The 24,700-nt window shown below is 36.7% G+C and overlaps 1 protein-coding gene across 1 annotated transcript; it reads right to left on the bottom strand.

The window, feature by feature from the left end:
- Nucleotides 1-6,608: 6,608 nt before the first annotated feature.
- LOC137924911 (tolloid-like protein 1) lies at nt 6,609-23,761 on the bottom strand. Its single transcript, XM_068768309.1, has 14 exons — nt 23,587-23,761; nt 22,049-22,075; nt 20,387-20,598; nt 18,896-19,103; nt 17,676-17,884; nt 16,636-16,771; nt 16,463-16,561; nt 15,018-15,232; nt 13,916-14,144; nt 12,773-12,971; nt 11,847-12,051; nt 11,025-11,154; nt 9,301-9,476; nt 6,609-6,694 (listed from the first exon to the last, which is right to left on the bottom strand). The coding sequence occupies exons 3-14, from the start codon at nt 20,592-20,594 to the stop codon at nt 6,609-6,611; spliced, it is 2,100 nt and encodes a 699-aa protein (XP_068624410.1). The 5' UTR covers nt 20,595-20,598; nt 22,049-22,075; nt 23,587-23,761.
- Nucleotides 23,762-24,700: the final 939 nt, after the last annotated feature.

The raw sequence follows: 24,700 nt of genomic DNA, 5'->3' as shown, positions 1-24,700 counted from the left end.
GAATACAAAAAGGAAAGGGGTCTGGTTTTGTTGGCCGCCACCACACTGCTGCCCCACACGGTTGACCTTCCAGTGGGAGAACCTTCTGAGTGTCGGAGACACTGGTTTCAGCCACTCCTCGAGCCAACTTGCAACCATCCAGAGTCCTCCGGTGGATAGATGTTGGTGCTAAGCTCAGTGGGTGCTTTCGGTTGTTGTGTCCCTCCCGTCACAACCCGCTCGGCCTCACACCATCCTCCGATCCCGACCTCCGCGCCGCCGGATTACAGGAGACGCCACGCTCCCGGTCGTTGGCCTGCCTCAATTCGCGCTATATAAAGCTGATGGAAGTCGCGTCATCGAATCCAATCACAAAGATTACGCACGTTCAAACAATAACTATTCCGACTTTTTTTAATAAGACCAACAATGAAAACAAATTTGTACAAAATTAAAGCGAAGTTTGGTTACTTATTACAAAATTTAAATAATATCTGGCATCACTACCTGCAACCTTTCATTGTATTATAGATTTAGAATAATCTAGATTTTTTTCAGTAAGCTAGTCGACTAAGTAGTTCAGGCGACGCCAACTAGATGACGTGTTGGCTTTCGAGATTCATGGACGTCGCCCTACTAGGTTTCTGAGGATTTGGTACTTGAATTATTATAAATGGTATTACAACAGCGATGATTTATTTTTTATAATTCATTAAACGTTTTGCAATAATTATCAAATCAATTTTAAGCAATATCAAAACCAGTATCGAATTTATTTGACGGAATTGACAGTGTCAGAGCTAGCGCCGCGCTACGGCATTGTAAGGCATTTAAAAACCAACCCTAATTGGTTAACGTATATGAGAATGTGGACGAGTGTCTATAAAACAAGCAAGAAATTTGAAATAGATGACGTTAAATTTCCAAATTATATTATAAGTTATGACTTAAATAGCCGATACGCTGCCACTTGCTGGAGCGTATCATAGATTTAAAAGTGTAGTAATGTGATAATCTGGTAGCAAATATTAAACTTTACCATACAAAAACGTTTATTATTTGACTACACGAAATATCTTCAAAGAGAGCTTGACACAAAAAAAACCTTTTTTTTGTCTTGACAGAAAAGCTCGAGGATGGCCTCGAGAGCTTCAGCTTAGGACGTTTCGTACTTTAGTATTACCAGATTGGGAAATTGTCGAGCTTAGATAGCTTTGTCAGGCGCTGTGTAAATAAAGGTAATAACTCTACAGAGTGATTTGTTATAATTATAAAAGCTTCAAAGGAATGTAAGTATAGCTCATTTGTCAGCAAAAGTCTTTACACATATTTTAAATTTTTCTATATAAAATGAACATTGTTGAATATGTTATCGATTGAAATACAACAGGATACTTTTGACAGTACAAAGTCTGTAGGGGTAGATAGTGAACAATTTTTAATGTTAATATATAATAAGACAAATTTAGAAAACGGTTTTTTTACTGTATTATCATTAGGCCATTATTTATTACCTTTGAAAAGGTTATTTTTGGATAGAGTCCTTAACTTTTCATATCTATAACCAATCAACTTTTATATACATAATTAGCTACAATTGTTGTACAATGTTGTTTTACTTGTGTAACTGAACTGATAGAGACTGCAATGTTTGTTTTCGAAAACTTTTCGGTGTGTTCAAAACTATTGTCTGTGGGATTCCTCCTCTCTCCCGATAGGTCTTGGGGTAATAACAATACTAAGTCCGAAGTAGAAGTGTGTATTTCTTCGAGCTTCGCCTATGTTTATGTCGCTCTTCATAAGGAATTACATTTCTGTGGGATTCCCTTTTTTGATGCACCGCTGACGTTGAAGTAATGTATCTTCTAAAGGTCTACAACCCAGTGGCGTACCTAGGGGGGGGGGGGGGATGCGGTCCGCACCGGGCGGCACCTTGGGGTGGCATTTTTTAAATTTACTTATAGTTGTAAAAAGCAACTTATTCATTTCAAATTTAAAATAAATTAACTTTATGATTTCGAATATTATTCCTCGTTGTATATAAATGCATTTTAGTGTAAATTTTGGATTCTAATTCAAGAACAAGATAATATTTTTATTTTATTGTATTCATAAAATTCGTTGAATTCGTAAAAGGATCTTTACGATTTTGTTCGGCAATTTTTCCTAACTAAAATTTTTTGATGTCAGTTTATAAATGTCATTTCTTTTGAAAAGTTCATATGATTACTTTGAAGTGATATATCAATATTTTTTTAATCAAAAACCACTATTTGATTGACATATAATAGAAAGGGCGGCAAACTGGAGATCGCCCCAGGCGGCAAAAGTTCTAGGTACGCCACTGCTACAACCCCAAGTTCCAGAAGTATAAACGAGTTAATCACTTAAATCTAACATATCTTTGGCATGCGTTTGTCAAATTTTTTTTCATCTGTTTTTAAATAAATTTTACAAGTATTGACTTTTAGTCTCTGTGGACTTTTCGATGAAAATCATCTCAAACCTTAATTATATAACTATAAACAGATTTACTTCACTAGTGCTTATAAGATAACATATTCGTTGCTAAATGGTAGATTTTAGTTTATCTGTTTTTATTTACTAACAGTTTACTAACAGGTTTACAATAGAACGAGTAGTTGACCGCTCCTTAGTTGGTCCGACGACAAAGTCAAGTTCTCGGAAAGTCTCTGGATCTTTGGGGCAGGCCTGTGCCTGCAGTGGTCGTCTGACATGGCGATGACATGAAGTAAGTGTCGTCACGGGTTCGGGATTGGAGAGAGCTCTATTCGGACGCTGTTATTTTTTAACGACGTATTAGGTTTTTCCTTAATTATAAAATCATAAAATTGTTTGTAATCATTTACGTATACTTATAACGATAGGGCGCCAAATTTTAACTTATTTTAAAGTTTTACGCGAATCTTTTAACTTTTTTAACTTAAAAATGTTTACTGTCAATTAAAATTTAAAATTAACTGCCTAATTTTTTATAAAAACGACTAACTGCTTAATTATTTCACCAAATTTTATATTTCTAACTCTGAACCCCTAACGCTTTACAGTTTTAATTTGTAACAATTGTTAGTTTAGTATTTTATACAATTTAATATATTAAATAACTGTTATATTTACTTTTGTATAATACTATTTATGCGATAGATACATACATTCGCACACAATATTACGAAAGAGTGGAGGCAGCGATCAACTATTATAATACTTCCTTTAAGATACCGTATGTTATTGATTATTCGAATTAATTATAAAAATATTGGTTATAAACATATTTTTTCTCAAAAAGTACTTGTAAATTTTTTATAGTGTTTTTCACGCGTGACGGCTGCATGGGCCTTAAGGTGCTGGAGAAGAGACCACAGAACGGCAAACGCACTGCAAGACGCCCACACCCACCCACACCCCACAAAGTGCTTTGGAAATTTATAGAGAGCAAGCAGTTGATGTCCTACCAGCAAAATATTGATGATCTTATACGGACAAAGCTCGCTTTGGTGCTATTCTTGATTCAAATCGTCATGACAAATTAGGATCGATAGAGTAATTACTTCGTTATTATAGTAGTTATTAAGTCTCAGTTACACAAATGCTCAGCAGTTGTTTTCTTTGAAGTCGTGGTTCACGATCAAGTAGCATTGTATACTTAACTATTGTTTAGTTATACCAACTTCTTTAACGCATTATTTGGATATAGTCATTTAGTTTTACATATAAAGTTTCTCTTAATAAAGTCAAGGTTTGGTTAAGTTTTATCGCGAATACTGTAGTGTATAAGAGACTTGTTTAGTAGTCAAGCTCGTGGGAGCTTATTTGTTACGTCGGATTTTGGAGTAGCGGAACTTTTAATTATAATGCTGTGCTATGAAATATAATTTCTGTTGTGTAGAACTGCGACCTTCATATTGTGATTGTATGCAAATGTAGAGTTTACTAATGTATTCCCTTTAGAAATTTGAACGAGTAGCGGCATTTTTGTTTTTTTTATCCAGTAAAATGAAAATAGAAGAAAAAACAAGAAACGCTACTATTGCCAGGTTTTTGATTGCCAAGTTGAATTTTGCGTAAAATTTTGTCTACTACAGTAGCTACGAACAATAAATTCATGTCAAACTCGTAGGTGCTTCACTTTTAATCAGATTTCACTGAAATCATTTTATGAGGGTCGTTGTTGTTCTTTATAAGAGTCGGGGTTTTATCAATATAACCAAAAACAGTGGTATTCAATATGCTGTATATTTACTACATGTACACAATATGATATGGGTGTGCAAATGAAACACGCGTGTACGTCAAACTGTTGTATTGCGTCGCCGTCAGACGGTGTGGTGCGGCGCAGGGTCCGCCAGGCGTGCGGCCAGTGCGCGGGGCGGCGGGCGCGGCGGGGGCGGCGGGGCGCGTGGGGCGCGAGGCGCGCGTGCCCGCCGTCGCCACGCGCACGCGGCCAGAGCCGCCGCACCGCCGCCGCCCGCCGCCGCCACCGCCCACCACGCAGCGCCACCGCCCGCCGCCGCCGGCGCGCCGCCGCCTGCGCACACGCCGCGTCACGTCCCCCTCCACCCTTGCTCCATACTTCTCGGGACATCCCCGGAATTTTAAACGCTATTCAATCACAGTCGAAGTATTCTCTCAGGAATGATTGAACTTGCAGCGTTTATCTACCCGATGCCTAACTTGACGGCCTCTTAATTCAGAGGATATCTAATAGAATGGGTCATAATAAGGTTAACTTTCTGTCTAATTACATGTACTTTTTGCTTGTCTTAATATATTTGCGCTATCTAGAGCCGAATAGTAGAATGACGGTACTAGACGATCATATTAACAACTAGGTCGGTATTGTATAAATATAGATAATAGCACAAATAAATAAATGTTTCTTTACTAAGGGTTCAGTTATTTACTTTATGTAACAACTTTAAAATCATATTCCAATAAAGACAATACAACACATACAAACATAATTTAGATTTTTAAATAACTACTCTTAACCGTAACCAAACTTGATGGTCGTCGTAAGACGCTAAATTATGACTATGAAATGCTTCAAAAGCTCAATAAGTACAACTTTATAACTTGTTTCCAGCAAGACAGAGCGACTTGTCACACATCTTATGCCAACATAATTATTTTCGTACGCTAAATGTTCCCGGGAAAACTCATCAAAGCGTTGACATTAAATGCTCAAAGGCCATGACATCCCCAAAGCAGTCTTCTGTAACTATCGGAAAACTTTACTTGGATTAAAATGAAATGAGATTCGAGAAGGAATGGTAAGTATTCTAAAAGTTAGAACTTGCAGTCGTGTTTTTTGGAAATCTCTGATTCTTTTTTGGAATGTTCTCGAAGATCTGGAGAAGATTTAAGTTTCTAAAAATTTCCTCCTAAAAGTATATATTTGTCAAAGCAGATGTACTTTTTAAGTTATTTTGAAAAGTAAACTTTATCATAGCCCACCCTTTATTAAATAAAACCGAAATTGCTTTGAAATACGCTGCGGCAAAGTTCTGCTATCTCAAATTCAATGAAGCCACAAACACTGATAGTAACACTCACACTCTTGCTCTCATAATCACAGTACAACGTCCACACGGATCACCTAATTACATTGCTCTTACCAACCCTATCATCATTTCGTTGCTTATATAGATAACGATCCGGACATATCAATTTAAAAAAAAACGTTTTCTCAAATTAATACTTCCTGTATGCAAAAAGAATAGGTCGGATATTTTGAAGAATATAGTTCGCCTATAAAATCTAAAAATTTTCTAATGCATAGAACATAGCATTAGTAAACTAATCATGAAATGATATTATCTAATTCTTCAAAACCACATAATATATTCATTTGACAACAAAAATTGCTTCAAAATTGCTACTGTTGCCCTTTTCCAACGGATTTGCTATAATACGTTAATCTTTTAAGAGTTGTTGGGATCATTGAGTGAAAACTAATACTTTGTACAATAAATGTTAATAATCATTAATAAAAACCACTTAATCCTTTAGCCATTTACCAATTTTTATATTCTCAGTGTTTCCGACGCTTGACGATAAACAAAAACATTTTAAATAATATTGTAAAAATAAATAAAATAAAATGGGGACCAGAAATTTTTCCATATTTATACTTTGTTTTAAAGTGATTTAGTTAATGTTTTAATTTAACAAATAAAGGTTAACAAAATTAATTCTAAAAGCTTTCATAAAGCGTGAACAAGCAGTGAGATGTGTGCAATACGTTGCCATAAATTTCCATCAATTTGTCTATGGTATATAGTTAGCATTACGAAATTCATATGAAATTATAAAAAATAAGTATATATATAAGGTCTGCATGCTTTACTAATAAAACTAAAGCAGGCGTAGAGCTTTAAAAAATAATATACTTGAATTTGAGACATGGTTCTTCGAGCCAGATGACTTGCGTTGTTTTGATAATTCGGGTAGCTACAAGCGTAAATATATATAAATTTCAGAGTTTGTTTGAAATAATTGTAGAAAAGCGCGCGTTAATGATAGGAAGCGAGATGGGAATGTGTAGCGGATTCGATGCGGCAGAAGGCAAGGATTCGGTGTGACAAGAGACTCACGTGCGCAGCGCCCGGTCAGTGCGGGGCGGCGAGCACAAGCGAGATGGCGAGCTGTGCGAGCAGTGCGGCGCGCGCCGCGCCCTGCCCCGAGCCCGCAGCGCCTGCGCACACCGCCACACAGCTACCCTGACACTCTGTTCTACCCCCTTTACGACATTACGGCCACGGATCGTGCAGAAACAGTAACAGAATTTAGATGTACCCGCAGGAAGGAAAAGTGCAGAACATGAGCGAAGAGGAGGCAGTACTCTAAGCCATCGCCGGCCGTTCGTAAAAGCGCAATCGTCGTATCAGATAGCAATGGCTTAGTCGTACCGCCAAGCGTTCCTAGAATGAGCTTGTAAGCTTCATTGAATACTAAATTTACAGTGCTCATGCTAGGAGTCGTAGCGGCTGCGCTTCACATTGGAAATACTTGTTCTTTATCATACAAATCTACTACTAACAAAGCAATCTATATAGACTCGAGAGATGATAACACTAGTATTTCAAATGCTTGGCGCAGTGCCCAAGGCCCCATAGTGCGATGACTCGATGCAAACTTCGTCCCATTGGATTTTGGATATTATGACCTAGGTCTGTATAAAAATCGACAACCAAGCTTTTAATGTTTGCACAAATTCAGCTCTAACTAACCTGAGTCATCACAGTATATCAAAGAATACAGAACGAATTTAAAGAACTATTTAGTGGTTTAAAAATTTATGAATGTAGAATGAATTTTAATTGTGAGCATTTAAATAAAAAAGGGTCGTTGTCAGTAAATAAAAATGTCCATAATGTTGCAACATCGTTATATATTCTGCTAATTCACCAACATATTCGTTCGTCGAAGAATTCTAAGCTCGCTAAACTAATTTACATCAATATATCCCCTGAGACAAAGATTGCATTGAACCGTAAAGATTGAGAAAATTTTAAATACACATAACATTATTAGTTATTTTTTTAATTTAACAATTCTACATGGTTAGATAACATTTCTTAATTCAATAGAAGAAACAAGCGGGAGTAAGCAGTTCATAAAGCATTGAGTAGCATTGACTTTAGTTCAATTTACTTTACTCAATCTTAAGGGTAAATCGAACACCGAATACCAAAAGAATTTTTTCTATCTCATTTGCTATTTAACTCTATCATACAAGACGCTATTATATATCTCTATACCAGATCGCCATATTGTCATGTATATGTTCATTTTCCAATTTTAAAATTGGGTAGATTATTTAATAAACTCCTAGTAAACTATAAAATACGTATAATATGTATACAATTTTTTCAACATATTATAAAACGAAGTCTTCATGAGCACTCATTTGATATAAAGTCAGTTATCCCAGCGAGTTGAGAATTTAATTATTCGTTGGTTACCTAATTAGTTTTAAAAATATTTATTTTATGAGGCATTTCTGTTGTCTACGTGTACTATCGTTTTTATACTAATTAAAGTACATCTTGCTGATGTGCTAGCCTACAGAGCTCCGTCAACTGCTTACCCCGCGAAACCAACTACAATTATATTAGATACATCACTTAAAAAACTCTAAGATAATTATTTTCCTTGTAAAGAATGCGACAGTAAAATGCAAGTGCCTATACAATATCATTGAACGTGTTTATTGCATTGTGCGGTGCCCGAATTCAATGGTGAATTCTTTTTCTATTCAATACAGTTGCCGATATCAAATAGCTGAAAGAGAACTTTGGAATAAGGTTATGGAACAGCCAATCATATTTTAAATCAACAAAATTATATAAACTTAAGGATGAACATTATAAAATCACAAGTCGATATTTTAAATTTCAGATACATAACACCATTGGTAATATATGTAACCTTTGAAATACATTAGAAGTGAGACATAAATATATTATCCTCGTTATTTACCGTTGTATTCCCACGTCACGTAAGCCACGCTGTGTTGTTAAGCGACGTGCGTTAACTCGGTGCATTTGCGTTAAAAAGCTGTGTATGTATGGGTAAGTACATGTGTTTGTTATCGTATACATATTAACGTAGGTCTGTGAATATTGAATAAAATGTGTAATAAATAGCAGAAGCTTACGCTGTTATAGGCGATGTATGAAAAATGTTTGGGTATGTCACGGTTATCAAGGAATTACATTTATTACTGTTAAATATTTGTTACTTTCGTATTTCGAGTATTTATGATGGAAAATAACATTATTTTGTCTTTTACTTTTACCGTTATTTGATTTCGATTATAAAGTGAAAAGAACATAATTTGTAACGTTTTATAAAAAACTATTTTTTTTCCTTTTCTTTTTTCAAATCATCGAATAAATAAAAACAGTATGTTAATGATAATGTATAAAAAATCTTTGATGTTTTAAGTCAAGTAAGAATATAGTGTTTTCGCTGTACATTGTGTAAACGTAAATTTGTAATTTGTTTAACTGAATATATGTATGTATACGTACAACATCGGCACCTATTCGCAAATATTTAAAAAGTCTTAATTATACGAATATTAACGTAATTTCACCGATTGATTCTTATTTCGTATTGTATATGGATTTATTTATAATTTTCATAGATATTTTTAAGATGATTTGAAACGTTAGTTGGAGAGAGAGTATCAAGTTTTTATTGTCCGGTTTATGTATGTTAAATAAATTACAGATACTTTAAAATATCCCTTATGGTTGAATGTAATGAGTGTGTTCCTAACCGGTGTATACTAACAGTGTGCGGGCTTGTTGAGGGGTGCACCGGCGCAATGCTGGAGGCCGGAGCATGCGGCGGAGGGCGGGAGGCATGCGCCGGCGCATGCGTTCGCGCAGCCCTCCGTCTCAGTGGTCACCTCCGTCCACACGGCGCGCCAACCCGCCGCGCCGACCGATTTGTCCGCTATTATAAACCTGCAAAACAATTACTCTCCAATACTAAATGTTATAGCTGGAAGCGCGACCAAAACTCCTCATGCGAAGGTATAGATAGCATTTTAAGGGATAAAGTTAGAATATAAATACAAAACATTTTACTATAGAATGCACGCAACGTAATCAGTAAAGAAAAAAATAAATTGTACGTCTTGTCAATTGCACCTTCGTTCTACTCTCTGCTCACAATATATCTAAAACTGTGAAAACAATGAACAAAAAGGGTGCAAAAAATACTTTTGTATCACTAATCAAATCAACAATATATTTTTGGTTCTTTTGAAATTGCGTACCACTTTTAATTGTAAGTTATGACTAAAACACGGGACCTTCATTACTATGACGCCATAACATGTTTCCTACATCCGTCACTGTGACGTAAACTAGCATAAACTAAATCGTAACAATGGTAACAAACACATAAGCGAAATGAAAAAAAAAAACAATGTTAAAAAACCCCCGGACGCGTGATGTAATATTTTTAGCAACCATTATGTTATATTTAATTCTTTGCACTCGAGAGGTGAGTCTCACTCACCAGATGATTTTTACGCCGCATCTCGAGTGGTGACGTTCGGTCACCACTTTGTTTGGTGTGGATATTCTATGCGCTGTGTAAACTATTTATATATTTCCTCAAGTGGCGATTGACATTTTGTTTACGTATGTGATATCGTTCTTCGAAGTTGGGTCCTTAGCGCTGCGTATATAATAATACAAAGTCGCCGTAATGTCCCCCTCAAACCACGTAAGATTTTTCTTATCTGAGAATATTGCGGTACCATGAAGCGGACTGCATTGTCGGCATCAGTTCAAACTTGACAGCCTTGGCAACCTTGGCAGAACGAATAGAAAAATTTAAATTTCTCATCCCCATTACCATGGAACGCATTGGTGAAATAACTTATTTATACTTTACTAAACGAGGAGATACCAAGTTTAGCTAGAGATCCTGGCGATAGTGCCACCGCGAGCAGCAGTGATGATAGTGAAGAAGTAAGAGGTGTAAGAGTATAAAAGATCAGAATAGTTAACAGTGAAAGCGACAGTGATAGTGATACTGCAGAAGACACACAATCTGACAATTCTGAATGGATTAGTTGTACAGAATCAGAAGAGATACCTTCAAGAATACTGTTCATAGCCGGAGACGCTCCTGGAGGACCGCACGTACCCGCACAGACGAAAGAACCGTTGGATTTTTTCAAACTATTTTCTTACTGACGAACTCTTAAATGAGTGTTAAGGAAACAAATAACTACGCTAGAACAAAGCCACAAAACAGGACGCTATCGCCATATTCGATATGGCAAAATTCGCTCTTTAACGTGGCAAAAAACTTTGTGTATAATCATTTTAAGTTAGAGGTAAGAAATTCACCAAAAGTGCCGCGAAACGCTCTGAGTAGGCTAGGCTTCGGCAAAAACGGTCTCGAGTGCAAAGGGTTAATAAATACGAATTATTCATGAATTTATTATTCATCATCTATTGTTGATTTCTTGTTGAAATTCTTAAGTGAATACTCACGAGAGACGTATGGAGTTGGATGAGGAGAGGTACTGCCAGCGGTCAGTGGGCGCCTTCTCCCCACATAGCTCCAGCGGTGGTCCCGGACTTTCGTACCAGAGGCGCAGCACAGCCGCTGGACACCCGCGGTCTGCCACACGTCATTTGTTTAAAGAAATTTATAATCATGACAGTCAATAGATGTACGTATGCTTGCGCTCCCCGACCTTGACTAACTTGTCGGTCTACTTTATGGGCAGCCTACCCACGCTGTGTCTACCGGCTCATGGTCGCTACTCGAAAACATTTCGTTCAAAATAGCCGACGGTTGCACAATGTGCCCCGCCCACCGCCACTTTAGACGACCAATTGTTCGAGCTTCGTCAACACAACATATATTATTTGGTATTAACATCTATCAGAGGTACTTAAAACAATCGGAATTGCTATAGGTAGATAATATTCGTTTTAAAGGAACCGTGTAATCCCGTATACCGTGTGGTCTGCTTCTAGCGTCTTTAGAACCTAAAAGCTAATCCCAATTTTTATCATCTAATTGGTTAGTAAAGATCTATCTAGAAAGTCTATGTGGTTAGATAGAGGCCATCTAAATTGATACCACCATGGCCACCGACGGTAATCAAGCATTTTTAATTGATGGAAATATGTGGAATTTTGTTTGTTGGCTCATTTACATGGTTGATATTATAGCGTAAAAAACATTTTTTTTATATTTTATTTAAAAAGAGCAACTGTTGAGTTTTATTCTTCAGCAGATTAGAATTTCGAGCCGGCGGTAGCTTACGCTTTTGAAATATACATTTTTATTTAATATATTTATACCGGTGAGATGTCCTTCTACGGCGAAGGTCTGGAAGTTGAGCAGAACACGTTTGCCGGGGCGCGCTGTGACGAACCAGTTGCAGACTCGCGACGCGTCCCCCCGGGCTGGCGCCTCGTAAGACAAGGGATGGCGCGGAGAAGTAATCACTCCGTACTCCGCTCCCGACATGTTGCCGCCGCAGTCTCCGAATATTGATTTCGCGGTCTAAAAGTAAGTTGTCTTTAACCAGTGCGTCTAGTCTTCCTTTACCTAACGTGATGATTTAGGGATTCAAGCTGTCAAACTTATTTGACTTAGAGTCACACAGCGAGCGACAAAGAAAACTATTTTTTCCTTTTTTGAACAAATCCAAGTTCAGAGAACTAGACGCAGAAATAACTCTAAAAATCAACCAAACTGTAGGTAGTGACTTCTCACATCGGTGACAATATATATTTATGATATTTTCCTCTTTCGATCATTCATAGTGGAATACCGTATACAAGTAAGTGTAAGGTATAAGAAAAAGCGTAAGGGGAGCCTAATTTAAACAAAACTAGAATCAAATTGAACACCACCATGTTATGGGATTAACGAGTTAAATGGAACGAAAAGGGGTAAAACCCTTCTTTCAAGTGAACTGTCGATCATAAGAAAGCGAACCGTAGTGGGTGGATGAGGAGAATACAAGTCTGCATAGGGTGAAAGACTTAGTAACAAATTAAAATAAACTGATATCGTAGTGACAATAATTACTTACTTGTATGCGGAATTATGACTAGAAATATTGCGAAAACCTTAAATAACCTAAAGTCAGCAGAAAGCCGTTGTACCGTATCAAGATAGGATTGATAATAGTTTATCGATTACTGCTATTTCGTGGAAATACTTCTTTGCTGGAAACCTGTTTAAACATTCTTCTAACTGAACAGATATGTGGACTGACCTCGAATATGTACCGCGCCTTGAAGCCCGAGGCAACAGCTTCATTGTTAGTATGCAATGCGAGAAGAAGACCTAGGGCTCCGCGCGGAGACTGCAGCGGGCCCGGCGTGGCGGGGCCGCACCAGCGTCCAAGCGGAACCCGGGAACCCTCGCGCCCCGTCCACCACGCCTCCACCCAGTCTTCGCTACACGTCGCGCCACTGGAACGATATATATAGTTATTAAGTTTAGTAATTGTTGTCATCTTTTGTAATTTTAGTTGATATAAGCATAAAATGACTGGTAAGTACCCATGCAAATGTATGTCAGTATGAATCAATCAATTAAAGATTAGTTCGCTATAGGCCGTGCTTCATCACATTGACACAGTAAATGTTTATAAAAATTTTGTGATTTTTCGCGTAACTGCAGTTTTAGATATTGGTAATAGGTGTACAAGCTTTAAAGGGGTGAATGAGTAGTTCATTTGTCAGCAAAAGATCTTTTTTTAAAGATATTTCACCTGTTTCCAATTACCCTGTATAAAGTAGTCACTCTAAAATACAATAAAAAACGTTTTTACTTACTATTTCATTACGTAAATTTTTATTTCAGAAACTATTGATTTTTTTTGAATGGGGTATATTATACGTATACTATACGTACTGTACCTAATCACCCTGCATTGTCACCAGATACAACAGTTACTTAAGTGTAATGCTGAATAAAGTACCGGACGATATGCATGGCTGCTTTAGTGATACATTTGATTTAATGACATTATGATCCTATGTACATTGCGCGCCGAGCCTACCGGAGAAGAAAATGTTTGTACAATTGTAACAAATTAAAAAAATACATCCTATCCCAACTTGAACGAAAAGTCTTTTCATAGCGTCGACTTTCTTTAACATAACGATACCAAACTATTTCAAAATTTTTCGAGGAGAATAGATTCGAAATATTAGTGTAAAGCTAATACCTTTTGCAACATTTTTTCTCCGGCACTATTTTTGCAAGATATCGGTGCGCTTTCGTTCCCGTTCAACTATAGTCCTCGTTCGTGTGTCACAAAGCCTTTCTTTATAACACAGGAACTGGAGAAGCATATTAGCATACCGTGTTCATATAGTAATCTTAAACGACAAATTTGACATAAATTTACCCATACAAGCCAGCAGTAGCATTCCACGCGTCAGCCTTGACCTTGAAGTGATCGAAAACGACGGTGACCTGCTCGTTGGGGCTGGCAACCAGCGTGTAGGTGCAGTTGGTGCGCGAGGGATAGTTGGAAGGGTAGCGGGGCGAGTTGAAGTCGCCGCGCTTTTTAGATTCCGAGCGGTAAGTGAAGGCGCACTCGCCCCCCGGCGCCGCCGTGCCCGGCACGCGGTACTCTGTTTAAATAAATTATATCTCACATTAGTAATTTATCAAAAGTTTTCTTCACTTCTACAAACTTATGAGGAAAAAAGCAATCGTAAAGCTAGCGCATTCATATTTAAATTTAGGCCAATTACACAAATTCGTATCATGTAAATTATCAATAACCAAATGAAAACATAATTGAAATCCGCTGCCTCCTGATCAATCGGTGAACAAAAACTGCACTATCGTAGTATAGATCAAGGCAATACACACAGTTTTCTTATTACCTATTGATTGTTACAGCAAAGCGACCCACTAGTTGAGTTGAAATTACCTTTTCATTGATTTTGTGATCGATTGCAATCGCTTTATTTATTGTTATTTTATGTTAATTTTATAATAATTCATGTGTGTTGAACTCAAAAAGTAGTAAGAAAAGGTAACTAAGCTCTAGCATAACTATGCTAGAACCTAGTTACCTGTTCAGACATTGTACAATTCGACGCTCAAATAAAACATAAATCTTAACATGTATAAATGACAATCTTTACCCAATAAAAAATCGTGGGTTTGCGGACAAGTAAAATTGTGCAAAAATCATTTTAACTCTCTAAATTTAACTAGAAATTATGGTTCTAGTTTTAAATATTAACTTAACAACGTTCTAAATTCGTAATGCGGCTACCGCTGTCTAACGACCTTACTAGCCTTCCAGATTGCCTTAAATATATGTCATATCATTCGACGCTATATTTATGAATTTCTTGAAATACTGTCGTATATATTCAATGGGTACCTATAAATTGCTTTTAATTAATATTTTTTTTTGAAAAATGCTACAAAATGAACGAACTTATTATTTAACTGGGGAATAAAGAGGAATAATCTGGTTTGAAGTTTACCTGTCTCAAAAGTATACTTGGCCTTGAAGCCTCTGCCCTGAAGTTCGCCAGAACTGAAGACCATGACGAGGCGCGGGCCATCAGACAGTAGCGGTGGAGGGAACACCGGAGGACCCGGGGAACCCTCGCCGCAGAGTTCCGCGTCGTGCTTGTCATAGGAGTCAGTTGCTTCCTGACCTCGGAGGTAGACTTTTAGGTAACCGTCCGCACAAGTGCTGGAAAACGTCATGTTACTGCTCTGAATAAGAGATTGCTCGATAGATAGATTTTAAAAGCTATAAATATTGTAATTTATTCCAATATTGGTAGATCTGTCTTCATATAGTCGCTTGGATGCTAAATCTAATAGTCTATACTTGTATTCAAAGAGTGGTGTTTGAATATAATTGCGAATCGAATTAAGGTCTGATAATATTTATTCACGTGGCCAGTGATACAATAGATCAGTACGTCGTTGACTACCATATTTCGCTGATAACAAATACGGAATTTAATTTTATTACATCGAAACCCTTGCTCGGTTATTTATAGCGGCAGAAATCGGACCCGAAAGTTTATAACTGTTTAATAACTTAACTAATACTTAGAATGTAATAGATTTTTTTAGTAAAAATTCTTGAAGAAGCTTTCTTAAAAATCTTATATTTAATAATATTGTCGTTCTCTACGTTTCAGCCCATATACGCCCACTGCAAGGCTTAGTCTTCCCCCAAAGACACCTATAGGGAGATATACCACAATCACTACGCTTGGCAGACGGGTTGCCTATGGCAGTATGCGCCTGTGTGCGATTATGAAATGCAGAGGACGCTGCTGGGCATCCTCTGTAAAGTTGTTTGTAAGCAGTGACAATCTTATGAAATTAATACACCAAGTGTGAAATATGTAAAAAATGTATTCTGGGAATCAAAAAAGCGCCCGACGATTACAAGTATCAGCACCTTGACTCATATTATTGTAAGAACTATTTTTTCCAAGCATAAATCATTATTTTTTGTAGAAATTACCAACAACAAATTTGTCAGTGAGATTGACATATTAAAATAATTAAACAATGTTAAAAATTGGTTTGTAGAGCGAGAAGTCTGGTCGGTGAAAGTGATAGTTATTGCATTGCAAGGTCTCTCTGAGAATGCTTCACGATGGACATCCCAGAAAACTGTACGGCTCCTCCTCTTATAACACAATGAACTTGAAGAAGTTGATCAAACCAAAGACTATTGTTATTTGTTATTGTTTTAGGGTTATTTAGTACCTAAATATTATATTAAATAATGAATAAACATGATATATGAATAATAGAACACTAATAGTATTATTACGACATATTTGTTATTATTTTAGGGTTATTTAATACCTAAATATTATATAAAATAATGAATAAACATGATATATACATAATAGAACACTAATAGTATTATTACGACAAATTTATTGCAACTTACTCTGGTTTTGGATTTTCTCCTTTCGGTATAGAAAAGTTTTGAAACTCCAGTCGAACTCTTTCCAAATTCTGCGAGTCTTGCATACCATATATAAAATATCTGCAAGAGATCTGTATGTTATAAACTGAGGATCATTTTTTATCTTTAAGTGTAAAGAAAGAGTCAATACTAGCCTACAAACAACTTTTTGTATATAGGGGAATGGATAATTTGGATGGTACACGAAACCAGTCGATTCCTTTTTGCTCAGGATTTTCTGGTCGCATTCGGAGCCTCGAATGTGCTCGGCGTCGTGTTTGCTTATAAAATCTGAAATCAATTAACATTTTAACTTTTAATTACTAAAATAACAAGAATTTATCTATGATCAAAATTTCTAACTTAAAAGTAAATATTCATTGAATATTTACTTTTAAGTTAAGTTTATTCAACAAGAAATTCATTATGACGTATATCGTATTGGGTTGTTTGTTTTTAAAATTTATTTGTTTCTCTTGTTATATACATTATAGCTTTTTTACAAAATGTCAATGACAAAATTTAAAAAGTTATATGTACGTAATAGATAAAGAATGATTAAGTTAATAGTAAATAAGTTAGCCTCGATGAGTTTGTACCGTAAATAAAACATTATCTAAATGCATTATTCTTTTGTTATCTTGATCTAAGGTAGCTAATTTAATTTAAGAGCCACTGGCCCCCATAGCACTCTAGTCCAAGCAACCAGACACGTAGTTCCAGTAGCAATCTGACTAAAACCAAGTGTTTCTACAGCCGGTTGTATTATAGATTACCCCATATATATTAATAATTTACACCATGGCATCATCGTTTAATCACATTGAGAGCAGGCCGTCGTTTCGAATCATTAGTTGAAACATATTATAGACATTTAAGTGAACTCTTGTAACCGAAATTAAGCCTATCTTGGAAGATACCTTGCTGTCCGAGGGTGAGGCATGGATATATGTGATTCATCTCAAATAAAAATAATCTAATGTTATCGTGGAATGGCCTAAGCGTCTCCTAAGGAACACAGTTTCTACTTACAAGTCTCGAGGATGATCGAATTTCCCCAAACTCTAGATGTTCTACAGCAAGACAAGACCGCTTCGTCAGGATTACTTTATTGAATACCTGCTCCAACACTTGCGGCCCCGAATTCAAAGTTTCCGATTGTTAAACTGTGTCTAATATCAAAAGATGCTCTTGCCTAACTTAACGAAGCTCTCGGAGAACTCAAAGATTCCCTTAAAGCCGCGGTTCTGCGTGTTGGCGGCGCGGGACAGGGTGAAGAAGGTGACGAGCAGGCGCTCGTCGCTGGAGTACAGCACGAGGTTGCGTTGCTGGCCGCAGTACGTGCCGATCACCGCCGACGAGTTGTCGGGCCCGTCGTACACGCGCACCCAGTCGAACGGGCAGCTGCCGGGCAAGTTCACAAACCCATTAAACCATTTGCATTTGTTCCAGGGGGAGATATATTCTATTAACTAGATATCCTAATCATTAGAAAGACAGGATCATGCAATGCCTATATGTTTGAGACCACACTCGAGTAAGTTCAGTTTTTACATTTTTTCATATTTATATTGCTGAAAGACCCTGGCAGGCGTTATCTGAAATACGAAATTCAACGAAAATCACATTGATAATTAGTGTTTATTTATTATATATACTATTTTATAGTATGACTATACAGACTGATTAATGTTGTGCTTTCCAGAACTTAAAATATTAAATCAGGCAAAGCTGCATAATATGCTTTAGAACTCTGTGGCTTTAAAATATTGCCTTTTTACCGTCCTGTACAATTCGTGATGAAATGTCTGAAGAGTAAGTTTTTGTTCTAAGTTTTAGTTCCATTAAGAATATTCCTAAACAAACGTGGTTTCAGCACATTTCATTGTATTACATTTTGCAAGATTTTTTTAAATTTACCTTTATTCATATTACTATCCGCTTTGGACCTCTTACAGAGATCACTTGCGTAAATGAGAAGAATGCTAGAAGAGCATAATTTGATAGAAAATTGCATGAAATTTAACATCCCTATAAAAGCATTCTTCAACTTAATGCTTCGAATATTCCATAGATAATCCGAAACTACCACAATAAAATTCGACTGATTTTTTTGTGATTATTTTTAAAATATATTTAAAACATTAATAGGGAAATTAAAAATTAATAAACTTTTCTAATTTACTGTATAATAATTCATAGAAATCCAACGTATATTGTAAATTACATCATCACCGCCATCATCGCTTCAACCGTGCGACGTCCATTACTGAACATAGGCCTCATAAATAGTTTTCAAATATGACCTTTTGGAATCGGTTAGCAGTTTAGTAATAAACTTTTTAAAATTTTCTAAAGAATCACCGGACTGGTAGGAAGCGTTTAAATTAGATAATTAAATCCAAGTCGACTTACTGAAGGCCGCCGAAAAATAGATCGAAGTCGCGAAACTCTAGGCGTATCCTCTGCCCTGGCTGGCCAATGAATTGATAGTTGCAGTTGATATCCTTCGGGTAGATCCCGGGGTAGGTGGGCGACAATAGCAGGCCTGTTTTGCGCTTGCTCGCTTCTATTACGAATGAGCACAACGTGTTCGGTACGGGTGTCCCCACCTCGTACTCCGCTAAAGGAAGAAATTGATACATTTATGACAAGGTACATTCGGGTGCAACAGAAACCTTACCGATGGCCGTACAGGTAAGCAACATATAGTACTAATACTTTGTGTATATATATGTATACTTTCGCGTAAATACTATAAATAATAGTGTAATAGTCTTACTAAGATATCGTCGTATATTAAATATTATATTAAATCTGTCGGATGAATACAAGATAGCTATCTTGTATTCACCCGACTGATTTAATACTAGAAAATGAATAACTAGTGTAACGAAATTCTAGCTTTGGGGAAAAAACAGTTAAGAGAGATACCATCTAAAGTAAACATTTTTAAACATTACGCGTGCTTTTCCATTATAAGATTTTAAAAGAAAGCGGCGCGTTTTCGTTGATGACATCATTCCTCCTTCTTCCGCATAGATATCACCATAATCATTTCAGCGGTAGGAAGTCAATGCCTAAAAATAAGCTTCTCCCGTGGATTTGCAATATACGGTTGGAAGCGACCCGAATACGGTGTCTTCCGACGACCTTTAGACTACGACGACAAGGTTCTCTGTCTACTTTGTAGGTGGACGTCCAACGCTGCGAGTACCGGTCCTAGGTCTTCAAACTAGAATCTCAAGGCCCCCGCGGGCATTTGTTCTGCGCGCTAGCATTGACCACCGCAAGTTCAACTTGAAACCAAATCACCAAATAACTTCTATAAACTACTGGTCGTGGAGGTAAAATATGAGTGACAAAAATTCTAGCCAAAATTTTAATCCAGTTTTTAACAAGAACCCTCTATTATGTAAAAAAAGTAATAAAGTATAGCAAAACAAATGACATGTTGTTAATAAAATGTAATAATATAATAATTTTAAAGGTAAAGAAGGATATAACTAAAAGTTGTAGTGAGAAGTGAGAGTGTGAAGGATGAAAGGGGAGAATATTCTATAAAATCAAAAAATCTGAAAAAAATTATTAGAGAAACAAATGGGAAAGAGAGGACCCAAAAACAGGACCTTAAAAATCCTCTGCTCGTAAAGGAAATAAACAGTACAAGACCACGTGAACGACCACCTTCCCGCTGGTCTATTCAAATCGTGTCAATTACTGGAATAATTCTCCACTACTGTTGTCCTTAATAAATTAGAGGATAGAAAGGAAAGGTTTCATAATAGATTCTGCCAAGAAGTTTTAAGCTGGCACGACTTTCTGTAAATTTCACACAGTGTCCCGTTTCCCAAGAATCGAACCCGTTACCAACGATCTTATCTCGTAGTCTTCAGACATACTCACACGAATTGATGAAGCGATAGGTGCCAGTGAAGAGTGTTGGAGGCGTGAATGGTTTGTCGGTGTAGAAGGCAAGGGCGACGGCGCGGTGCAGCGACACCCTGCGGCGCGGGGGGATCGGCCCGCAGTACCGGCCCCCGAACGCGGAGTTCACCAGCTCGCTCGCCTCCAGTGACGTCATCTCGGAGTAAATGTCCATGTACTCGTGCATGCATCTGCGTAAGTCAGAACGGTTCATTTCATTCACACGAATGGTCATCAGTTGACATTTATACATTGTGTTTAATTGAGTGAGTATTTGAGACAGAAAATATATGTAGCATTCAAATGAAAATGCTCATGTTACTGGCCACTATGGCCACAATACTATTGCATTTCAAGTTAAACTATTTTCGCGCATTCTATTTCTCATTTGGTGGCCGACTTGAATTTGGACGCCATCAGAAATGAAGTTCGCTGCCCTTGCATTCTGGTCGAGATTATAAAATGTTTCTTTATATATTTAACATATAGCACCTCGATCACTCCTAGCTTTCACTTGCCATGATGCAACAAATATGTGCAAGTGTGATAACTCCCCTTCGCATAACGCGAATATGAAGTCTTAAAATAGATATTAGTACGAAAACCACTTCATAGATATTATTATATTTACAGATATATGAAATACTATAATATTATGTAATAATTAGGTGTCTCAGCACATATCACATTTATTTATTAAATTTACTTTTCGAAGTGACCGAGTTGTAAAACGACTGGTTGTTAAAAAATTAATTGATATGGGGTAAACACTTATATTGTAACCATATGTTTATTAAATTAATTGTTGAGGGTAAACGAATATTTCGAAGTCTTACCGGCAAAAACAAGTTTTTGTTCGAAATGTGTTACATAGGGCATATGTATTTTAACTGCTATTTTTTAAAATAAATGTAAGGTCATTAAGCGCGTAGTGCTTATTTCTAAAAGTACAATACAATATCATCTCTTTTTCTATATAATGTTTGTTAAAAGTGGTATTAAATCCAATTTTTCTTCTTTTATTCTGATTGAAAAATTCTTATGTATAAGTGATATTATCTGTACTAAATTTTCTTGACATATTCGGTTTGAAATGTTCTTCTCATATAAAAACGACAGTGAAGCACTGCTTTGAAACATCCAGAAGTGCTGACGGTTCAAGCTATAATTATTTTTACCGTCTATGCGTCGTTACTTACACCAGTCTATAATACTTCGAAATATTCATCACCTGTCTGTCTGTCAACGTCTATTTCGTGAAGTATGATTTTATTAATGGTCGAAAAATTTCCGCTCGAACGAGTCGCGAGTATCCCCGGACATCCGTCTCCATTAGAATGATTAGGTTGGCTGCGCCGCGAATACTCCACGGAGGCAGTAAATAAATAAATCAAATTCAGCCCCAACCTCCCGCCTGTGTATGAGAATAGTTTGACCTACTTCTATTCACCAGTTTGTAAAACTTCGTGTTTAATATAATAAATATAGAAAACCATACTCATAAAAACTAAGCAATTAATTCGTATCGTAATAAAAAAGAAGGATCAATAGTGGCCAAAAATTATTATAAAACTATTAAAGAACAATATTATATAAAAATATATTAAAATATTTGTATTAAAATTAAAAAAAATCACTTACGCTGGTAGCTCTCCGACTGCGGCTCCACTGTAAAAATAATGAGAAATAAATTACTTATTTGACAATTTAAAAATAATTCTTTATTTATATATAGAGTATATTTTTATAGTAATAGTAAAATAAATACGACAAATCATAGCCTACAGGCTAATGACTACCACATAGGATCATTGATCGCTGATTCGATTCTCAGGAGACGTTGCATGCAGTGCAATGAAAACTTCTCAATAATTTTTGTAAAATTTTCTCAAGCATTATGGAAGTTCGTGTTCGTCTTAAAACACCTCGATGGAATATATGATAAGCAGTTTCCATGCTATCCTATCCTCTGCTCTCCGCAGGACAGTAACACTAGAAAGTCCAGTTATTAAATTGATTTGATCAGACCAGCGGGTGGGTCGTACATCGCCCATGTGGTCTTTTACCGTCTTCTTTCTATATGACCAGCAGTTTTCTAAGTTATGTAATTGTTTGGTCAAGTTGAAGCAGTGGTCAGGTCAAAATGCACAGAACAAATGGCCGCTGAAGCCTTAAGGTTTTAAAGCGGAAAACACGGCGACCACGACGTCCAATCATAAGGTGAACAGAAGATCCCTTTAAGGTAACCAGAAGAAGTTGGACACTAGCCGTTTCCAACAGGTTCCATTGGAAATATATTGGGGAGACCTATGTCCAACTGTGGACGACATACGGCTTAAACAATGATGCTCTGATGTACTAACTTGTAACTACTGTGTGGTAATACAGCTTAAGACGATAGCAGTTATATTTTTAAATACATTTCATCTGTCACAAGATTTGAAATTCGATTTTGAACAAATACACCGGTGAAAACACGCCATTAGATATCTATTTAACGCCATGTGAATAATCGACTGTTCGGTATTGATAAGTAACCATAGAATATCAGCTCGTTGTGTCAAAATTTACAAAATCGACATGAGGTTACAAGAGACGTAATGGCATGTCTCGTAAACTAGCGATAACTTTATCTCTGCCGTTCTTGATCCGGATCATCGAAATACTCGGGGATTACCCGTCATAAATGTGTGCTTATTCGTTATCCAACTTGAAATACAAAAATGTTGTGCTGATTAATACGTTGGTATCGGGTCGTTCATTTGTTTCATGAAATGCTTAATAGTTCTTTATATTAACAATGTCTCAATATATTTTACAATAAATTACAATAAATATATTTTATAAATTTAATCTGTATAAAAAATTACAATATTTCTTTCCAAATTCCTCTAATTTTCAAGAATTACACTAATTTTAATCAATAAGTTCGAAACATAAAAATACAAATTGAAATAGATGCAAAAATTAATTTTGCAACTATTCATTTATTTCATAAGATGCGTGCACGTTTGCTGACTGAAGCAAATATACTAGACCAGATGTCTAGCACATCAGATAGGTTGGGCGAAGATATTCGCTCATAGTTAACGGCGTCTGTTGGCTTTTTCTTTGGTTTCTCAAGTTGCTTATGTAATACCGTTTAGCTAAAAATAAATACGATGAGAATGTGTGCTCACTCTGGCGGTTTGCCGCGGAGGTTGAAGGTGCGTAGCTCGACGAGCACCCGCTGGCCCGGCGCCGCGATGAACGTGTACAGGCACTGGCGGCTGATGTTGTTGGGGTTGACCAGCTCCGGCGCCTGGAACGTGCCGCTCACCGCGCCGCCACGGCTCACGAATGACTCGTCGCACTCTGTGGACAAAATTCCTGCTTAATACTTTACGTCATTGTTCCTCCAATGTGTTCTAGATGAAACTCTAGGGGAGACTTGATATGGGGTCTACGTTAGCGTGACCTAAAAATGAATGTTCACAATTTCAAAGCGGGGTCCACAAAAATTTATCCGCTTTCGATAGTGCAGAACTAGACTGTTGCATTTATTTCCAACATTAATCAATTCAGTCTTGTCTTCTTTTATTGTTAGGTAATTGTCAGTTCTTTATTAAGGATATGGTGGAAACCTAATCTAAAAACTTAGTTCAAGCTTTAATTCATACTTATGTTTATCTAGAATCATTTGGAGTGTATATTGGGAAAACAGTGACCAATTTAGATTTGCTTGGCAGCAACTTTCCTGGAGACACCAGAACCCGGTCAATTTAGACAAATAATATTTTAAAGAAACTCAGCGACTGTTACCAAAATTTGGCTTCAATACGCAACGTTTCTCAACAGAAATTCCCACAGTTTTTTTTTTTAGATCTAATCTTTACAGTTTTTGATGAGTTCGGGTAATATTGTAGAAATGTAACTGCAGAGCGTCTACCGGAACTAGCTGAATTTTGAAAGTGATCTATGAGAAAAAGTCTGGAGCTCTCTGCACTAAAGTGTAGGATTCTTATAAGTGATATCGCAAAAGTAAGTTTATGTTGTTCATGTTTCCATTCCTTTTTGATGAACTCAAAAAGTACATCCTGACTAACCTCCCTACGAAAGAATAGTAAAATCTTGTTCAGATAACAGTCACGAATCAACACGAAATACAAGATCCCGAATAAGAATCCTTATATTTTGACAGCCAACCGCAATAAACGGTTCCCATGGTGTGGACTTGACACTAGAAAAAACTAACATGAAGAGATAAGTTTATTATTAAGGTAATTTAATTTAAAATCTTCACATGCATACCAT

This window comes from Battus philenor, unplaced genomic scaffold (assembly GCF_028537555.1).
Source record: "Battus philenor isolate CCGP_79_NKW_IND1 unplaced genomic scaffold, ilBatPhil1.0.hap1 SCAF_10, whole genome shotgun sequence".
Taxonomy (NCBI): Eukaryota; Metazoa; Arthropoda; class Insecta; order Lepidoptera; family Papilionidae; genus Battus; species Battus philenor.
This window is presented reverse-complemented; position numbering and strand designations above follow the sequence as displayed.